A 19,906-nucleotide genomic window follows, 5' to 3' on the forward strand; every position below is an offset into this window, starting at 1 on the left:
TAATCACCTGACCTGATCACAATGCAATGTCGCCTTGACCCGGAAGTAGCACTGGTCAGTGCTTCAATTGTACTCGTGACTGAAATACATGAATACAATTGCTCACTGTGAGCCAGAGCACTGGACTTTCTCTGAGCCGGCTGTCAGCTTGACAGCCAGCTCAGACAGCGACCAACCCACACTACGGGAAAGAGGATGGAAAAATGCAGCTGCCAAGGAGACACCTTAGACCTGATTGATGGTGCCCCCCTGCCGCTGTGCCCAAGGCAAATGCTCCATCTGCCCCCCCCCCCCAGTTACACCCCTGACAAAAGCATTGGCAGACACATACATAAAAGGGCCCTTGTTCAAGAGCAATTTATGGCCCTCCCTGGACAAAAGTATTGAGACATCTCCACCTTACATCAGGCTGTTATATTTCGGTGGATTGTGAAAGGCACTGTTAAAGGGGAAAAAATATCACTTTTTAACATTGAGTAGTGATTTAATTCAGAGGGATTACTAGATGGCATGGAGCGCAGGTCTTTATTTCTATACAAAGGTGTTAACAGTTAATAAGGGCAGATAGTGTTGTCAATTCAATGTAGCTGTGAAAAAAAAGAAGCTTTTCTGACCTCCTATTCTAAATTCATACATATTAATATGGAGATCGGGTCCTCCTTTTCAGTTTTGACATCTTCCACTCTTGTGGGGAGGTTTTCTCCAAGATTTTGGAGGTGTCTGTGAGAATTTTGATCCCTTCAGCCAGATCATTTGTGAGGCCAGATATTAATGCTGGATGATAGGGCCGGTCTCACAATGACCATTTCATTCATCCCAAAGGTGTTAGATGACCAGTCAAGTGCTTCACTCCAAATTCTCCCAATCCTGTCTTTACAGACCTTGTTTTGCACCCTGGGTACAGTCATGGGGAACAGAAAGTGGCCATCTCCAAATCATTCTATCAAACTTGGAAGCCTACAATTTTCCAAAATGCTGACGGGGTCTAGTTAAATTGTCTCTCCAGAAAGGAGACAAACTCTAGCGCCACCTATTGGAAGTAGCAATCCTAAAAGTCAAAAGTGGCCATTTAAAGGGAACCTGTCATCAGAAATTTAGCTATCCACCTAAAAGTTTCCCCCTCTGCAGCTCCTGGGCTGCATTCTAGCAAGGTTCCTGTAGTTTTTCTTGCCCCTTTTAGCCCAAAATAAACACTTTATAAAGTAGTACCTGCTCGTATGTAAATTTTCTCATTTTTCCATGTGGGCGGTCTGTCTGGTGTCTGTGCCTGTCCTCCTACCGATTTACGCCCCCCACAGAACGCAGAATTTCAAACCTCAAGACGCCGCCCCTGGGCGCCTGAGGTCCTGCGCATGCGCTCTGCTACCGTAGCGGGACAGTGCACAGCGTGCACGTGTGACCGCTGGTGACGGTATGCGCAGGCACGATGTTATGGGCGGCGCTGTGAGTGTCCTCAGCAAGTGCCGCCCATAACCTCGTGACCGCACTTTCCTCTCTTCCTCCATCGTTCTGCGCCAGCGCTCGCTGGCGCGGTGACCCGACGTCACCTCCTCCCATCTTGCCCTGCAGCAGGAAATAGATGGGAGGAGGTGACGTCGGGTCACCGCGCCAGCGAGCGCTGGCGCAGAACGATGGAGGAAGAGAGGAAAGTGCGGTCACGAGGTTATGGGCGGCACTTGCTGAGGACACTCACAGCGCCGCCCATAACATCGTGCCTGCGCATACCGTCACCAGCGGTCACACGTGCACGCTGTGCACTGTCCCGCTACGGTAGCAGAGCGCATGCGCAGGACCTCAGGCGCCCAGGGGCGGCGTCTTGAGGTTTGAAATTCTGCGTTCTGGGGGGGGGCGTAAATCGGTAGGAGGACAGGCACAGACACCAGACAGACCGCCCACATGGAAAAATGAGAAAATTTACATACGAGCAGGTACTACTTTATAAAGTGTTTATTTTGGGCTAAAAGGGGCAAGAAAAACTACAGGAACCTTGCTAGAATGCAGCCCAGGAGCTGCAGAGGGGGAAACTTTTAGGTGGATAGCTAAATTTCTGATGACAGGTTCCCTTTAACAAGCCTTTTCATATGACTTGGGATTTATACCAGTTCAGAACCCCAATTTGCAGACATGGTGTTTCGGGGTGATTACCCCTTGTCAGTGCAAAGTATGGGATCTGATCTGGCTTATGAGAAGCTATAGTGGAGACCACGGGGAAGACTATTCTCCTTGCGGAGACCTGACAAACAGACCTGACCAACAGGTCTCCGAAAGGAGAATAGTCTTCCCCAGCGGGGTCTAGTGCATTTGCAGTATGTTAATGTAATTGAATGAAAAACCTGAATTGAATTAATAAGTTCTAACACTTTTGTTCATATAGCACATATTCTGATTTTTTTTATGTGATATGCACAACTAAGCATATTTGTCATTCTGGATTCATAAAAGGGGGATTTTACCCCAATTATCCCAATTACCCTAATAATATTCCATTGGCCATCCTGAATTACCCCAATGATACTTCAAGTGATGTGTAATGGCAGCCATATTTGGCATCACCTTGAATTGATAATGTGGAATATGACAATTTATGGGCTCATAATTGATTTATCATTTTATCCAAAGAAACTAAAAGTACAAAAATCTAAAAAGAAGACTGAATATTTGACCAAATGGTTAATAAATCCAGATGTCATCTAATAGGGCACCATATAGTGAGATCTATATATAGTATATGCTTAGGGGCATCGACTTATGGGAGATGTCAACCCCCCAATCAGAATTGCCAGTGAAGTATCGGAGTGCGGACTGTCTGGGTTAGCTGCCGACGTATCGGGGGTGAACACGATGATGCCATGTTGCCCATTGTTGTGACTGGTTATAGCCGTAAGCAAAACATCAGAAAGGATCTTAGTATGTTAAACTTGTACGGTTCAATAAAAGCAGACCGTCCGCACGCAACGAGCAGCATCTAGGGGGAAGGAAAAAAGCAAGACGGCGGTTAGGCTTGTGGTGTTAGAAGCACTGCGGCCTCTTTCATGTAAAGAGTATACAAACCGTATCCGTCCTTTTTTCAAATATTCCCCCAGAGGCGATCCATATTATTCAAAGCTTACCAGTAACTGCAGAATAATAGATGGCTTGTGACACAGAGGCAGCCGGCTGGATATAGGCGATGCTACACTGTGCATTAAGTGCTTACATTTTAAGGTTCCTTGTTAAACAACACAGGAGGGCGGCCGCATTCACCTAGTGACACATTGATAAATAAGGAAAGTGATTTTAGCAGCACCAAGTACCTGGCGGGGAATTCTGTCTTTCCAAGGTACATACAAAATAGTGATTTTTCAGCGGTAGACTTTGAGTAGATCTGACGGGCATTACCATCAGGTTGTTATATTTCGGTGGATTGTGAAAAGCAGCGTTAAAGGGGAAAAAAATATCACTTTTTAACATTGAGTAGTGATTTAATTCAGAGGGATTACTAGCTGGCATGGAGCACAGGTCTTTATTTCTATATAAAGGTGTAAACAGTTAATAAGGGCAGATAGTGTTGTCAATTCAATGTAGCTTTAAAAAAAATCACATAGATCACACATCCAAATATTAAACATTATTCTATTGGGGAAAAGCAGAATTTACAAAACTGAACATGAGGTTCATAGTTAAAGGGAATCTGTCAGCAGGTTTTTACTACCTCATCTAAAAGCAGCATAAAGCAAAGAGATTCTGAATCCAATGATGTATCACTAAAGGCCCTGTTACACGCAACGACGTATTAACGATATATCGCTGGGGTCACGGATTCCGTGATGCACATCCGGTGTCGTTAGCGACGTCGTTGTGTGTAACAGCTCCGAGCGAGTGTTAGCGATCAAAAATACTCACCTTATCGTTGATCGTTGACAAGTCGTTCATTTTCATAAAATCGTTGCTGTTGCAGGAAGCTGATTATTCATCATTCCTGCGGTAGCACACATCACTACGTGTGACACCGCAGGAATTGAGGAACTATCTCGTACCTGCAGCTGTCCGCAATGAGGAAGGAAGGAGGTGGGCGGGATGTTACGCCCTCTCATCTCCGCCACTCCGCTTCTATTGGGTGGCCGCTCAGTGACGCCACTGTTATGCTGCATGAACCGCCCCCTTAGAAAGGAGGCGGTTTGCCGGCAACAGCGACGTCGCTCAGCAGGTAAGTCCGTGTGACGGGTCCGAGCGATGTTGTGCGCCACGGGCAGCGATTTGCCCGTGACGCACAACCGACGGGGGCGGGTACGCTCGCTAGCGATATTGGTAGCGATATCGCTGCGTGTAACGGGGCCTTTAGATTACTGGGTGCAGAGAGAGCTGTTCCACCCACATCAGGCTCTAACAGGAAGGTGTCAATCAGACACCTTCCTGTCTGGAAGTGACGTGACGTCCGGGATTATGCGCACTGAGCCGAAATCTATGAGTTGGACGTGATGGCAGCAAAGAGGGAGGGAGTGAGATCATCCTCTGATGCTACACATTCATTAGCATGCTGGCACATCCACAGGGGTGTGATTACATCCTAAGGGGGCCAACTAGCCAAGGGAACTAACGCCCTTGCGACTAGTCCCTGCGCTCATTAGCATTTCATATGGGATCTTTACAAATACTTTTTCTAAATATCTTTTTATCTATGCTACCAGATACATGGACGGTTAGGCAGGGATTATCAATATGCACCTAGAACTGCTCGTGATTCTGGGTGAATATTGCACCTGACAGGTTCCCTTTAAAATAAGTAAAATAAATGTGTGCTACCAGTGCTGACCACTAGATATCCTCCCATTTCAATGACATTTGATTTGTATATTACTCTGGTCAGTTTTGGCGTATACTGAACACAATGCACAATCATTTAATTACTGATGAGAGTCTTTACCTTTGTGGACCCTGCTAAATCATACAAAAATGAATGCAAAAAAAAAATTCCAATAATCTCTATATCTATATGGGATTGCAAAATGTTTTTGCAGAGTCCCAAATTTCGAATGTGAAATGTCTTTCTCCGTGTGACAGTGCCCCGCAGACTTCCTTTGCGTCTCCTTAGGATTGTACGGCTTCCTGTTCTCAGCCCATTTCTTACAGCACATACAGTCTGGGCTTTTCTAGGAGTTCATCTGCTGATAACACTGAAACAAAAGCTGCAGAGCCTGGATTTATACTTACGGGAAATCATGAGTTTTGCTGACACATCATCTAATCACAGAACGTATGGGGAAAAGTGAGATTTAAAGGGATACTCCAGCAATCGCTGGAATATGGTTATTCTTTTAGACTGGTAAATAAGTTTTGTAGTAGTCCCTATGAATCCACAGCAATGTCACTTCACACCTGGAGGACGCTTCCTTGTGGGTCCAATTTCAGAAAGCCTGGTGGGAAATTGTTCGGTTATTAACATACAGAATATATTTCTGCTGATAACTGCACTGCAGAAATGAGCAATTAAGACGTAAAAACTTATTTTTTTGCAGCCCGGTAAATGGCCAAATGGCACACTACTACTTATATAGATATTCCCATCTTTAAGATCCTATCCCAATATGTAGTATCCTACACATTATATCTATATTAGAAAACTGACCAGCAGCTTCCACAAATGTGAACAGGCACCAACCAAAAAAACAACTAAATACCCTACACATTTACTGTCAGTCCATCCCTCCGATATCGGCAAGTTCGGCCTTCGCTGTTGTATGTGTATTATTAATGTGTATCCTTAAGGAGGTATTCCCATCTCCAAGATCCTATCCCATTATGTAGTAGATGTAGTAATAATAATAATAATAATAATAATAATATTAGCAAATACCTCCAATTAGAAATGTAGTATAGTTCTCCTGATATAGCCATATCTCTTACCTCATGTGCAGGGCATTGCAGCTTGGGTATCCATGGTTATGCCCATTCATATGGTGACAGTTAGTCAGTTGCTCTTGGTCTTAACCATGGATACCTACCTGCAATGCCCTGCGCATGAGGTAAGAGACATGGCTATATCAGGAGAACTATACTATAATTCTAATTGGAGGTATTTGCTAATATTATTAATATTAATCCTACTTCATATTGTGAAAGGATCTTGATGATGGGAATATTCCTTTAAGGATACACATTAATAATTCACATAAGACAGCGAAGGTCGAACTTGTGATATCAAAGCGATTGGCTGACAGTCTAATGTCATCAACAAACAAACAGAAATCAGAGTATATTGTATCAAAATAATTTTATTTTGCAAAAAATATTTTTTAAAAATTTTTTTTATTTATTCCAAATCACTAAAAACATCACAACATCAAGAAAAACATCACCAGAAAAAACACATAGACAAAGGGATCTTTGACCTAAAAAAATATTATTGGTGAGGAGAGCAGAAGGAGGTTATACTTTGTTCATAACGAAAATATATCAGAGTTTATATCATTAAAACATCACCTCTGCCCTTTCACCAATATTAGAAAGAGCACTGATACATATATTAAATTAATAAATATTACATCAATAAATACATATAATAGCCTCTGTATATAAATATTCAATCCCCAAAGGAACAAATTCAACTCTCATATAAATCTATAAAACCTATATAGGAGGGATCTCATCTACATACATATAGATTCCCCCTTAGAAATGATATTAGATTATAGCTATGGAGTTTATAAGGAGTACAAGGGGTTAATAAGGAGGAAAAGCACAGCCCATTCACTGACTTGTCTACTCGGGCTGGATGTGAATATCCACTACCCCCAAACACGACTAAATCAATCGCCTTATAACAGAGGCTCTTAGTTAAATGTAGCATAAATTACTGTACCATACTTGCCTAGTATAAGGTCAAAGAAACCCTCAGAACCTCGACGCACGTTTCAAGACAAACCTTTTCATCAGGAGGCTAATGTGTAGGGTGTGGGAATGGGGGTCTCTCAACTCCCCCAAACTCCACCCTGGGGAGAGCTAAGCGCACATTTACATTCTATAAGAAAAACTCAATGTATCTTGTAGGGAAGATTCATTTATATCACTAGCCCTCTGTGAAGCTGGGATGCATACACCTGGCTTCATAGTGCGCATGACCCGAAGTGTGGTGACTTCTGATCATGCGTCGTGACCCTAAGCCCGGCGTCTGAGGCGGTGACAATGGACACAGGTACGCACATCACCGCTGTTGATGCTGGTCAATGGGCATTGCATAGCATGTTAGCATGCCCCTATGGGCGTACAAACATGCTAAGAGGGCGTAATGAGTGAAGGAACTAACGCCCTTGTGACTAGTCCCTGCGCTCATTAGCATATTATAAAGGATCTTTAGACATACTTTTTCTAGAGATCTCTTGATTTATGCTACTAGACACAGGGACTGTTAGGCAGGGATTAGTAATATGTACCCAGGAACTGCTCATGATTCTGGGTGCATATTGGACCTGACAGGTTCTCTTTAAGAAATGAGCGTTGTCTTTAATTCTGTAATGTTTTTATACAAAGCCAAAAATATTCTCCTCATATTCTGAGAAATGGATTAATACATTGTTCTTCAAAACAAAATAAGGAAATCTGTGAGAAATTTGCTTGAAAGGACTTTAAATGATACGAATACTGCAAAATATGGTGAAATTCCAGTTTAGTAATCATTCTCATCTGATTTATTGTTTCTTCTTTTTTATTTTGCTTCTCTTTTTTCTTGGCAGGATCCAAATGTTGGAATTGTTCCCAGAATGCAAGAACCAGGCTCCATACCAAGTGCAGGCCCAGGCCCTACTACTCTCACGGCTAATGGCTACATACGCAACGCTATCTTGAAGGAGCAAATAATGAGGCGGCAGCAGGTTTGTAAAAATCATTTCTTTATTTCTCACCATTGGATAAAACTTGTTTAATATACCGTTTTTGGAAATTTAACTTTTAACCAAATGCTTGTGCACAGGTTGCCAGGGCCAGATTTAGACAGATTGCGGCCCTGGGGAAAGGAGTAAAGGGGGGCCCTATGTGCTGACATATTGCACCATCACACTCTGACATTTAGGTTACCGTTACTTCAGCTGAGTTCAAACCATTAAAGGGTTATTCCCATCTCCAAGATCCTATCCCAATATGTAGTAGGTGTAATACTAATATTAGCAAATACCTCCAATTAGAAATGTAGTATAGTTCTCCTGCTTCGCTATGTTGTTTACCTCATGTGCAGGGCATTACAGTAGCTTAGATATCCATGGTTATGGCCACGAGCAACTAACTGTCTCTATATGAGTGGTCATGACTGTAGAAGAGGACGGCAGGCAATGGTAGCCGTGTGTGCATACCTGCCGGACCTCACTCCACTTGCAGGAGATCTTCTGTGCCGTTCGCCCACCACTTCATTCATACGGCACCTTCACTCCGTGGTTCCAACCAAACAATAACGTTATTGTATATACAGGCACTTTTATGGCACTGGCATTGGTCCCATAGGGGTTCTCCTCAATCTCCACATTCACAGGTATTCGGTATACATTGGCAGATGACCACTTCCCTGGCACCCGGATACCTTCAGGCTCCACTAGGCCCCTCATCCCCCTCGTCAGCGTCACACGTGGGACGTGGTTAGACCAATCCTATAGTTCCAGGATCCCACGATCCACCAGTCCAGGATTGACCCTTAGGATCCAGAAATTCACACTAAAACGGGGCTACACCTCTCACCTCCCACAGGTGTGGTATCTCTCTCCTTTCTCGGGGACTCTCCTGTCCTTGGCTCACAACTGCTTTTTTGTATGTGTTGCTCCACCCTCACTAACCATTTCCTATCTCACAGGACCAGGGAAGTGGCCGAGCACACTGGGGCCATCTTGTGGCCATTTACCAAAATACTGTTACACAATAAAACAATCATACAGGTTACAAACAGTCTGCAGGTCTGGTGTGGGCCGAGCCCTGCACCCCCCTTACATTACCATGGATACCTAAGCTACAGATTAACAATTGCAGATGGAGCTCTACTCCACCTCCAATTGTTAGAGGCAGGTGCTGGCTGTAATACACGGCCATCATCTGCCCAGCATGGGGCGGGCTCCATACACCCGCTTCCAACTTGCATCGTACACATATGGCAGATGTTGTAAAGGGGTTTCATAAATTCATATTTTGCATACCTGTGTTATCAGCGTAGCTCCTGTTGTAGATGCTGGGTGACCCCAAGGGGGGGTGAAGGCACTGGGCAACTGCCCAATTTGCAAGGCTCTAATGCCACCCTGCAGGTTGTTGTATCCTACTACCGTATTTATAAGTCTGTCCCCAGGTTTTTGCTACCCCATTTGACTGCAGCATGATTGTGGTGGCACAGATCTCCTTTCTTTACTGATTGCTGCCGTTTTGATTAAATCCCTGTTTTATTTGCTGTGACCCTGCCAGTTCTATGAAAGCTGAACTCTGATAAACCCCACCCATACCACTGATTGGCAGCCTTCTGGTACACTGTGCATAGGCACAAAGCATCCAATTGGTGATGGGACGGGGGTTGGAGTACATGGCAGAAGGTTTAGTCTGATAAACTTCCCCTCTGGTTATACATGAGGCAAGATAAATGAATTAAGTCTGAAAACTAATAATGGATATATATTCTGGACACACAGGAGTTACCAAATGACCTTCTTATAATATCTGCTCTATCAGAGATGTCACTCCGTGTTGCTGACCACACAAGGCTACAGCGACCTTCTACAGGGAAACAACTGAAAGGCATTCACTATGTATAAAGAGTAGACATACAGTATATCTGCTGTTTGTGCCAATATCACCTTCTGCACAGAATATGCTTTGCCTTACATTTGTATATCCAAGAACCTGGTTTATATAGGGGAACTTGTCAGTAGAGTCATGCTACCGTGGTACACCTATGGGAGAGACCTGTCGGGCAGCTGTAGCAGGGAAGCTGGAAAATACCACTGCCGCACCGGACTAGTCAGTGACCTTATAGTCCCAAGCCGGTATTTCAAACAATATTTTTCAGAGTGACACATACCTGGTTAATCTCTCTGATTCATGATGCCTGTGGGTTCGGCAACATGAATCTATTGATAGGTTCCCTTTAAAATACACCTTATAATAATAGTGATAATTTACCACTGTACATAAAAATTCAGATTATTTATTACAGATTTTACCAGAACAGGCGGAGTGCATGGTATACCAAACATAAGAGGGTTTGGACAGTATGGGAAGCATTAAGAACCTAATTAAGGTTACATTATAGGTTATCCATTATATTAACACTGATAGCATATCCTTAGGGTAGGTCATCAATGTCTGATCGGCTGAGGTCCGACACCTGGTTGGTAGTCCCCAGCCAATCAGCAGTCCCCGGTGCTTGCGGCGGCAGCCTGTGGGCAGAAATACTTCTGGAGCTGCCCCATGTTCTGATAGAAGCCGCGGCTGTGTACTGCATATCCGCCTTCTATTGATATGAATGGTAGGAGGATGTGCAGTACCCGGCCGCGGCCGTTACCAGAAGATGGAGCAGCTCCAGAACTGAGCATTTCCGGCCGCCTGCTGCCGCCGCCACCGAAAACAGCTGATTGGTGGAGGTGCCGAGTATTGGACCCCGGCCGGACAGACATTGATGACCTATCCTAAGAATAGGACATTAGTGTTAAAGTAGTGGACAACCTCTTTAAGGATATGGGCCATAAAAATAATATTAAATTAATAATTTTATAGTCTTTGAAGTTGAAAGTAGACTTTAGTCCACCAAGCTCAGCCTATAGCCTAACATGTTGATCCAGAGGAAGGAAAAAAACTGACAAAAAGGTGACAGAGAAAAGTTCTTAGGGTACAGGAGAGGTTACGAGGGGGTAGGAGACTGATACCCTATTAATAAGGAAGTGGAGCCACAGATTTGCTGAACCAGAAAGCATACCATCCGCCTGTACCTTTAAATCTATGTTTTGGTCCGTGGTGTGAATGCTTGTTCATCTTCAGTTCTAGCAGCCGGTGGAGAGGAGGTTACGGTTGGCTCTTACTGAGGTGGTTGGTACCCATCAGAGGTTGGGTCACTCCTCTACAGTAAGTGCCCTGGTCAGTAGATATGTTCTTCCCAATAAGCTGGTTCCTGGATATCCATTTTTAAAAGGAACCGGAAGGCATTGCCTTGTACATATGTCATAACAAAGCATTGTGACTAGGTGCTTAGTGACTTTTGGGGGGCACTGTGTACTAGAAATCTATCCAAGACTTCCTTAGTTTGACACTGCTACTAAATGGTGTTTGGTAATATTATGTATACTCATTATGTTAATCATGTAATTTATTTTGGATATGCAAATACTTTTATACAACAGATATTTAAAGGGAACCTGTCACTTGTACATGCAGTCTGATCTGTGGACAGCATGGAGTAGAGAAGATTCAGTATATTCCCTAGTGGTTGTATACATGAGTCCAGTGGGCGGTCCTACTAGTGATTGACAACTATGCACATTCATACAGGGAAGACTGTCAATCACTGAATAGGACCGCCCACTGGACTCATGTATACAACGACCTGGGATTTCAAAAAATAAAATGCAAGCTTTACTGAAACTTCCCAAAAAAACGTATCCCAACCTAATCAGCTCCTCCTGCTCTATAATATCCTGCAGATCAGATAACAGTGCCATGACTGAAATATATCTTTGTTTAGAAAAGTAAAACAAACACAAATTTCTTGATAAGATGTAACCTAGGTCCACATTTGGTGACTCAACGCAAACCTAAATTTGCATATTAGGGAAATATATTTAGAAGTTCCCTAATATCCTTTATGTTTAAGATTTTCTCCGGTGGAAGGATTCAGAGGAGTATATTGTATCATATAAATGTATTTTTTTTCCATTTTAGGTAAAACCAAGGCCAAATATGATGAGCATGACGTCTGAACAGCGCAGCGCATTTGTAGCTCAGCAAATGAATCAATTTCAAAGTGAGTAAGAAACTAAAATATGTACCGTCTCCAATAACACTTAGAATTATGCTTCCGTGTTGTGTAATCTACTGGATAACTCACGGGCTAATTCCTGTTCTCCATGCGGAAAATAAAATGGTAAATGTATATACTTATATGTAAAGAAATGTCCTGGTCATAGGATATCAGCGGCGCTCCAGAACCGGGCAGCTCCATTTGAAAAATGCCATCAGTGCAAATGAAGGGGGCTGGCTAACTGGCTCATGTCAATAGATAAGTAAACCCCCTTCTCTGCCTGTGCATGGTCTGTGACTGAAAGGAGGCTGGTTTACTTATTACAATGAGGCCTCCAGCCAGCCTCCTTCACGCATACCACTGATGACTCCACCAACAGAGGAAACACCGTCCAACCCCAGACCAAAGTGGAACTGCCAAAACCCAAGACCAATGCTGACACCTTTGAAAATACATGAATGTTAGTAAAATGTAAAAAGGTGCAAGCTTTAGTGACTGCAGTAGTGTACAAAGCACAAAATACAGCCACACACTGTGGTAACGTATGTGTGAACACTTAATAAAGGAATTTTGACCTGCATTACTACTTTATTATTATTATTATTATTATTATTATAGCGCCATCAATTCCATGGCGCTTTATATGTGAAAGGGGTACACATAATAGGGAAAGTACAATAATCATCAGACTGGACCGCCCCACAGGTGAGTATAATCAAAGGTGTTTTTTATGCTATACAGGGCGGTCTGGCACTTATATACAGTATTCTAGAATGCCATATATAAGAGCTCACTGGTGGTGGCCGCAGCTTATATGGTACAAATCTGGTGACAGGTTCTCTTCAAGAAAACATTACCTGTTTATTAGCTGCTTAGTAAGAGCTTTTGTCATTGTTGATGTCCACCATATTTCACAATGTTGATAGACTTTGTCTAGATCACTTTTTAATGACAAGAAATGTCACAGCCAGATGTTGGCTTTCAGTCAACATGGAAATATTATGGTGGGATTTTTTTCTTTAATTTAAGGGTATGAGCACTCAACCTCTTTTTCAGGTGAATTCTGTTTGGAATATGAGTGCTGCAAAAGCATGCCATACAATGAGCATAGTCCCAGTGCCATCGCTGTGCACATGTTCTGTTTTATGACACTTCTTTTAACAGATTCAGGGTTTGGAAATGCTGAACAGGTTAAAAGAAGTGACTTGCTCTGCTCAGAAGTCATCTGCTCTCAATAAACAGTATAGAGTGGAAGACGCTGGCAGGATAGCCTCTGTAAAAAATGATGGTGAAACGCCAGCGAAGCCACTTGAGCAAAATGACTGCCAGCGTTATATAGAAGCAGTTTTGCCTGAGAAAACTCGGCGGAGGTTGCACCGGCACCTAAACGATGCCATGTGCACACAGCCTGTGTGTATTTTTGGGATTTTTTTCCCAAAACATAGGGGTAAAAGATAGAGGTAAGGGGTAACGTCTTTCCTTGTGGAGAGTGAAATGTTTGGCATGCTTGTGTAAGGAGACTTAAAGGCCTTGCAATGCTCATCTGGGAAATTAAATATGCAACTTGCCACTTGAGCAAAATGACCACCAGCATTTTATTGAAGCAGCTTTGCTTGCAAAAACTCGACTGTTGCGCCGGCATCTAAATGATGCCATGTGCACATCGCCTGTATGTGTTTTGGGATTTTTTTCCTAAAACATAGGGGTAAGAGATAGAGGTAAAGGGTAATGTCTTTCCTTCTGGAGAGTGACATGTTTGGCATGCAAGAGTAAGGAGACTTAAAGGCCATGCAATGCTTATCTGGGAAATTAAATACTGTATGCAAATTGCCTCTTCATAGAGAAAGAGAAAATTTGAACTCTAGTGCCACCTATTGGAACTAGCAATCAAAAAGTTAATATTGATAGTTTGACGAGCTTTACTACATCACTTTCAGCTATTGCTGGACTTCCCATTGAAAGAGCTACATACACACATAAAGGCAATTTGTCAGCATGATTTCACACCCCAAACTGTTTAACACCCAATTTTACCAACACATTATAGTCACCCTCCAGTCTCCAAGGCAAATGGGTATCTTGCTACATTAGTAAGATTTGCTGAATTGTTAAATTGATCCATTACCATATTTTTCATTTTTATAAGACGCACTGGATTATAAGACGCACACCAAATTTAAAGGAGGAAAATAGGGAAAAATAATTTTTAATGTTAATATGAAGGTCCGATTTATAATCCTAGTGCGTCTGATAATATCCCACCAGGGGGGAACGGTGGTGGTGGAGCGGCTCAGGAGGGTCACAGGAGGCATTGTCAGTGATGCTGCAGGCTCGGAGGAGGGGGTGTCACAGCTCAGGAGGCTCAGTGGATGGAGGGTCGGTGAAACTGCGGGCTTGGGAGTATCGCGGTGGGTGCCATTGATCTGCGCGATCTGTTGACGCAATGGACTTCAAGAAAATGGCGACGGAGGCAGCACGTATGCAGATTGGCATCTGCAGCCATTTTCTTGAAGTCCATTGCGTCAAAAGCTGGCAGGTCAATGGAGTCCACAGCACGTTGGCAGATCAATGGTCCCCGCCGCCGCAATACTCCCGAGCCCGCAGTATCGCCGACCCTCTGTCCTGTGACCCGCCTGAGCAACTCCACTGCAGTGACACCTCCTCCTCCGAACCTTCAGTATTGACGACCCTGCCTCCTGTGATCCCACTCCACCGCCACCCTGGTAAGCCATATCTGTATTATAAGAGGCACCCCCATTTTCCCCCCAGTTTTTGGGGGAAAATGTGCAACTTATAATCTGGAAAATTGGGTAATTGATGGTTTGTATTGCTCCCATATACTTTCCTGATCTGATGTAACATTTTAATTATGGTAAGACGGTGATGTTATGTTATAACTGAGTTGTGTTGAACAAAAAAGTTTTATTTATCCAACTAAATATTTCAACTTTCCTTTTCCATGGCAGATATCCCGCAGTCTCTCCGTACAGATTGTGTCCAGCCTATGCCAACACCTCCCCAAGCTCATCGAATAATCACATCAACACAAGGGATGATTCAGACAAGCATGGGTGCTGGAATAACACCAACAACAATGAATCAGAATAGTGGGTCCATGGTTATGATGAATACTGGAAAGCAACAAGGAATATTTCCAGCATCTTCAGATTTCAGTATGCCACTTAGACAAAATCAGAATGCACTTAGTATGAGCGCTGGCTACCAAACAGTGCATAGCCAGCCTAACGTCCGACCTGGAATGGCATTATCTGGACATACCACCAGTTCATTAATAAATCATTCTGCAGCTCAACAACATTTACGGCAAGCCAACATATCAAGAATTCCCAATGTCTATGCCAGCCCATCTTCTCAGATGTGGACTCAGAGTGGAGTTTCAAGATTAACAGGTCAAAGCCAAATGGATCCCAGTTTGCAGCAATTTTCTAATAACCCACTGTTCACCAAACAAAATGTCAGACCAAATATGACAAGCCAGCAATTTTCCCATCAAGGAGTGGTTCCTCCAAACCAGATAGCTCCTGGTGTTCAAATCAGACAAATGCAAAAACTTAGCCTGACCCAGGCAAATCAAGGTGTGGGGTCCCTAAACAATCCTAACATTGCGAACAGCTTGTCCCGGGGACAGATTGCTGCCCTCAATGCCATGAAAGCAATGCCTCAAGGTCTTTCCACCTTTAACCAAATGAACCCTGGTCAACTTGGTCCACCGTCTTACGGCCCAACCTCAGTCCAAACACCCGAAACCTTTGATAGGTTAAACTCTGGGGCTGAGATGCATCAGTATGATTTTGTTGCGGCGCAGAACAGTGCCATCCTGTCGGCGAACTGTAACGAAGCCGACTTTATTGACTGTCTAATGAAAGGTGGCGGTGGAAGCAGTAACGACGAAGACTGGCTAAACAATTTGACGATTCTTGATGATATTTTGGGACAGCACAATCAAAACTCCGGCCCTGTGTAGCCCCCCCAGCAAACAAACCGATGTGGAATTCATTCGAAAGACTTGCAATCAATTGTTTGGATAGTGAAGTTAACCCAGCGGTTAATATCGGCAATTGTTTTCCGACCCTTGTATATATTTAAATATTTTCTAAATTATGGTTTTTTTTCCTCCCAACAATTTAATAGAAGTATTGCTACTTCTGTGCGTGACTGTACATAAAATTATAGCATAATGTTTTGTTACATTATAGAGTTTTCATTTCTAACACCTTGTTTTAAATATGCAAATCATTAGTTTCAGTAATACTATGTATTACAGTATGAAAAAATTGTTATGTTTTTTGACATGACAAAATCTAGGGGGGTGACAAAGCAAACTGAATGCAATGCATGCCCACATGTTATAATAATAGGGAAAGTTCATGATAATATAGCCCTGAAAAAAAAAATCAAGGAAAAAAATCAAATACTTTTAACAAGAATTGAGTGATTTGAGCAGATGGGGTTGCCAGCCTTCCTATTAGCGCTCGTTAGGCTGATAAATTGAGGCGCCTAAATGGGACTTGCCTCCAACAGCTGAAGGTCAATGATGGGTTATATATGGTTATCATCCTCTGAAATCCCTCGATCACTCCATTGACTTCAGTGGCTTTCATGTAGGACTTGTCATGAGGGAACCACCACGTGAAAATGGGTTATCGTATTAATTAGAGGGGTAAAAAGAAATTGCACCTTTCAAATATTTCCAAAATATAACAAGCAGTAGTTTAAAATATCTGAAAAACCCATCCTTATGGCACTTTTTATCCAAACCCTTAATTTATTTAGCAAACTGGCTATAGACATATACTTGTAATAGTCCTGGATTTTTCTAAGAACCCTGATCCATAGGTGCCAGATGACCGTGGGTGTAATGCCGGCCAAACACATTAGATGGCTTTTGGTTGAACCAGGGGATGGACATATCATTGGTGCAACCTGTGCAGCCGCACAGGGGCCCATGAGGTAATGGGGCTCATATCTACCCCTAAAGCAAGTGAAATACAGCATTTTGATGATTTATTGGACTGAAAAAGGCCCTTATACTGTTATGGCACCGGGGCCCTTTTTTGTATTTGTCCACCAGTGTGTTCAAGGATGCTTCAGCCAGTTGTTCAGCCACCGATAGCCATCTCAGGCAACACTCCCATACGTAAGATCTGGTTCGGCCAATAACCATCTCACCCAACATTCCCATATACACAAGCTGGTTCAGCCAATAACCATTTTAGCCAACATTCCCATACACAGGAGGTCATTCAGCCGATGACCATCTCTCCCAACACTCCCATACAAGAAGCTGGTTTGTCCAATGACCATCTCACCCATCACTCTCATATACAGAAGTTGGTTCAGCCAATAACCATCTCACCCAACACTCCCATATACAGGAGCTGGTTCAGGCAATAACCATCTCAGCCAACACTACCATACACAGGAGCTCATTCAGTCGATGACCATCTTACCCGGACACTCCCATACACAGGAGTTTTTTCGGCCAATAACCATCTCAGCCAACACTCCCATACACAAGGGCTCGTTGAGCCGATGACCATCTTACTCAACATTCCCATACAGAGGAGCTGGTTCGGCAAATATCCATTTAAGCCTACACTCCCATACACAGGAGCTCGTTTAGCCGACGACCATCTTACCCCACACTCTCATACAAAGGAGCTGGTTCAGCCAATAACCATCTCAGCCAACACTCCCATACACAGGAACTCGTTCAGCCGATGATCAGCTCACCCAACACTCCCATACACAGGAGCTGGTTCGGCCAATAACCATCTCACCCAACACTCCCATACAGAGGAGCTCGTTCAGCCGATAACCATCTCACCTGCTCCTGTGTTTTGTATGAGAAAGCTGCTGATTGGCATGTCGGTCCACGGCATATCTCCAGGAGAACAATGCAATTGGCAGTCCAAAATCGGATATGTGCGATTGACATCTCCCCCGACTATCAGACAGCCGGTGCCCAATATAGATAAAACCGTTGGCTGAATTTCTCAATATCATTGAATTGAACTGACATTAGTCTAGTGTGTATGGGGGTGTGTGAAGCTTTTTGATCCCAGTGCAAACTCTTTGATAGGACCCACAATCTATCGTGCCATTTTTAATACTGGTATCTTCTTATGTCTCGGAGGGTTTTCACTAGCCCTGGTGTGTCGGGTACCTTCACGCCCGGTATAGCTATGCCCCTGGTGCAGACCCGTTTTCTATGTTAAGAAACAAATAAACCATAAAGGTGACTTTACCTACCAAAATTAAATCAAATGCATTTACAGCTATAAATAAATTGACCAAATATTCTGCCCCCTTATCAATCTATGAGGATATCACATTGTTGGTTTGCACACCTCTGTAAATATTTGTAGTATAAAAAGGCGACTGGTTCCTGGGTTTAAGGCTTTTCCCAATTATGTTTTACTGAAAAAACTGTTTCAACGAAAAAGCCTAGACATGGATTTTGTCAATTTTGTCTATGATGTTTTCTGTCAGCTAATATTGTCTGATGTATATTTAAGAGTCTGTTTATAAGAAAATCCACTGTACTGTAAAACCTATAAATGTTCATACTTTTTGTGTAATCATATTTTAATAGTCGCACCATATTTCTGTAATACATTTGTAATATAATGTCTGCATCAAGCACAGATTCAATGATGTTTTTTCTTCATACCATAATAAAGAGCCAGGGAAATAAATTGCTTTCTGCATTTCATGTTAGAGAAATTCCTTTCGGAGGACAACTAATAGAAGATTACAGAGTCATGACTAAAATCGCGTGTACCCAAAATGTGTCAGCTGTATTTTTTTTTGCCTAAAGCCATAGTCATACATGTGAGCAGCAAATTAATGACTGGCACAGGCGGTGGCATAGAGGTGCCAGGAGAAAGAAACCCTACGAAAAGGTACCGTAGGTTTATATGTCTTTCCTGGTTTGTAAAAGACCATCCATTCAAGCACTAAAGTGGCAGCTGTATATAATTAGCACCTATAGTGTGCTAGTTGTGTAAGGATATTTCACTACATGTCTTTTTTTTTTTAGGCAGATTCTGATTGGGACCCGCCTGAAAAGGTGCTAGAAAAATGACGAGCTCAGTCTAATCAGCCAATCCTGCTTAAATACGAGCTCAGTCTGGTCAGCCAGTCCTGCTTAAAACCAAGCTCAGTCTGGCCAGCCAGTCCTACTTAAATCCGAGCTCAGTGTGGTCAGCCAGTCCTGCTTAAATCCGAGTTCAGTCTGGTCAGCCAGTCCTGCTTAAATCCAAGCTCAGTCTGGCCAGCCAGTCCTGCTTAAATTCAAGCTCCGTGTGGTCAGCCAGTCCTGCTTAAATCCAAGCTCAGTCTGGTCAGCCAGTCCTGCTTAAATCCAAGCTCAGTCTGGTCAGCCAGTCCTGCTTAAATCCGAGCTCAGTGTGGCCAGCCAAACCTGTTTCAATCTGAGTTCAGTCTGGTCAGCCAATTCTGCTTAATTCCGAGCTTAGTTCTGCCAGCCAGTCTTGCTTAAATACAAGCTCAGTCTGGTCAGCCAGTCCTGCTTAAATCCGGGCTCAGTCTGGTCAGCCAGTCCTGCTTAAATCCGGGCTCAGTGTGGCCAGCCAGTCCTGCTTAAATCCGAGTTCCGTCTGGTCAGCCAGTCCTGCTTAAATCCAAGCTCAGTCTGGCCAGCCAGTCCTGCTTAAATTCGAGCTCAGTGTGGTCAGCCAGTCCTGCTTAAATCCAAGCTCAGTCTGGTCAGCCAGTCCTGCTTAAATCCAAGCTCAGTCTGGTCAGCTAGTCCTGCTTAAATCCGAGCTCAGTGTGGCCAGCCAAACCTGTTTCAATCTGAGTTCAGTCTGGTCAGCCAATTCTGCTTAATTCCGAGCTTAGTTCTGCCAGCCAGTCTTGCTTAAATACAAGCTCAGTCTGGTCAGCCAGTCCTGCTTAAATCCGGGCTCA

At 43.3% G+C, this 19,906-nt stretch overlaps 1 protein-coding gene across 1 annotated transcript in view; it reads left to right on the forward strand.

Moving 5' to 3' along the window:
• Positions 1-18,669, forward strand: part of MAMLD1 (mastermind like domain containing 1) — a 303,225-nt gene extending 284,556 nt beyond the window's left edge. Inside the window, exons 3-5 of the mRNA XM_075323789.1 lie at positions 7,710-7,847; positions 11,872-11,953; positions 14,917-18,669. Of these exons, the coding sequence (XP_075179904.1) occupies positions 7,710-7,847; positions 11,872-11,953; positions 14,917-15,935 (1,239 nt within the window). The 3' untranslated portion in view covers positions 15,936-18,669. The remainder of the gene's footprint in view (positions 1-7,709; positions 7,848-11,871; positions 11,954-14,916) is intronic.
• Positions 18,670-19,906: the final 1,237 nt, after the last annotated feature.

The sequence above is a fragment of the Anomaloglossus baeobatrachus genome, chromosome 9, assembly GCF_048569485.1.
Source record: "Anomaloglossus baeobatrachus isolate aAnoBae1 chromosome 9, aAnoBae1.hap1, whole genome shotgun sequence".
Taxonomy (NCBI): Eukaryota; Metazoa; Chordata; class Amphibia; order Anura; family Aromobatidae; genus Anomaloglossus; species Anomaloglossus baeobatrachus.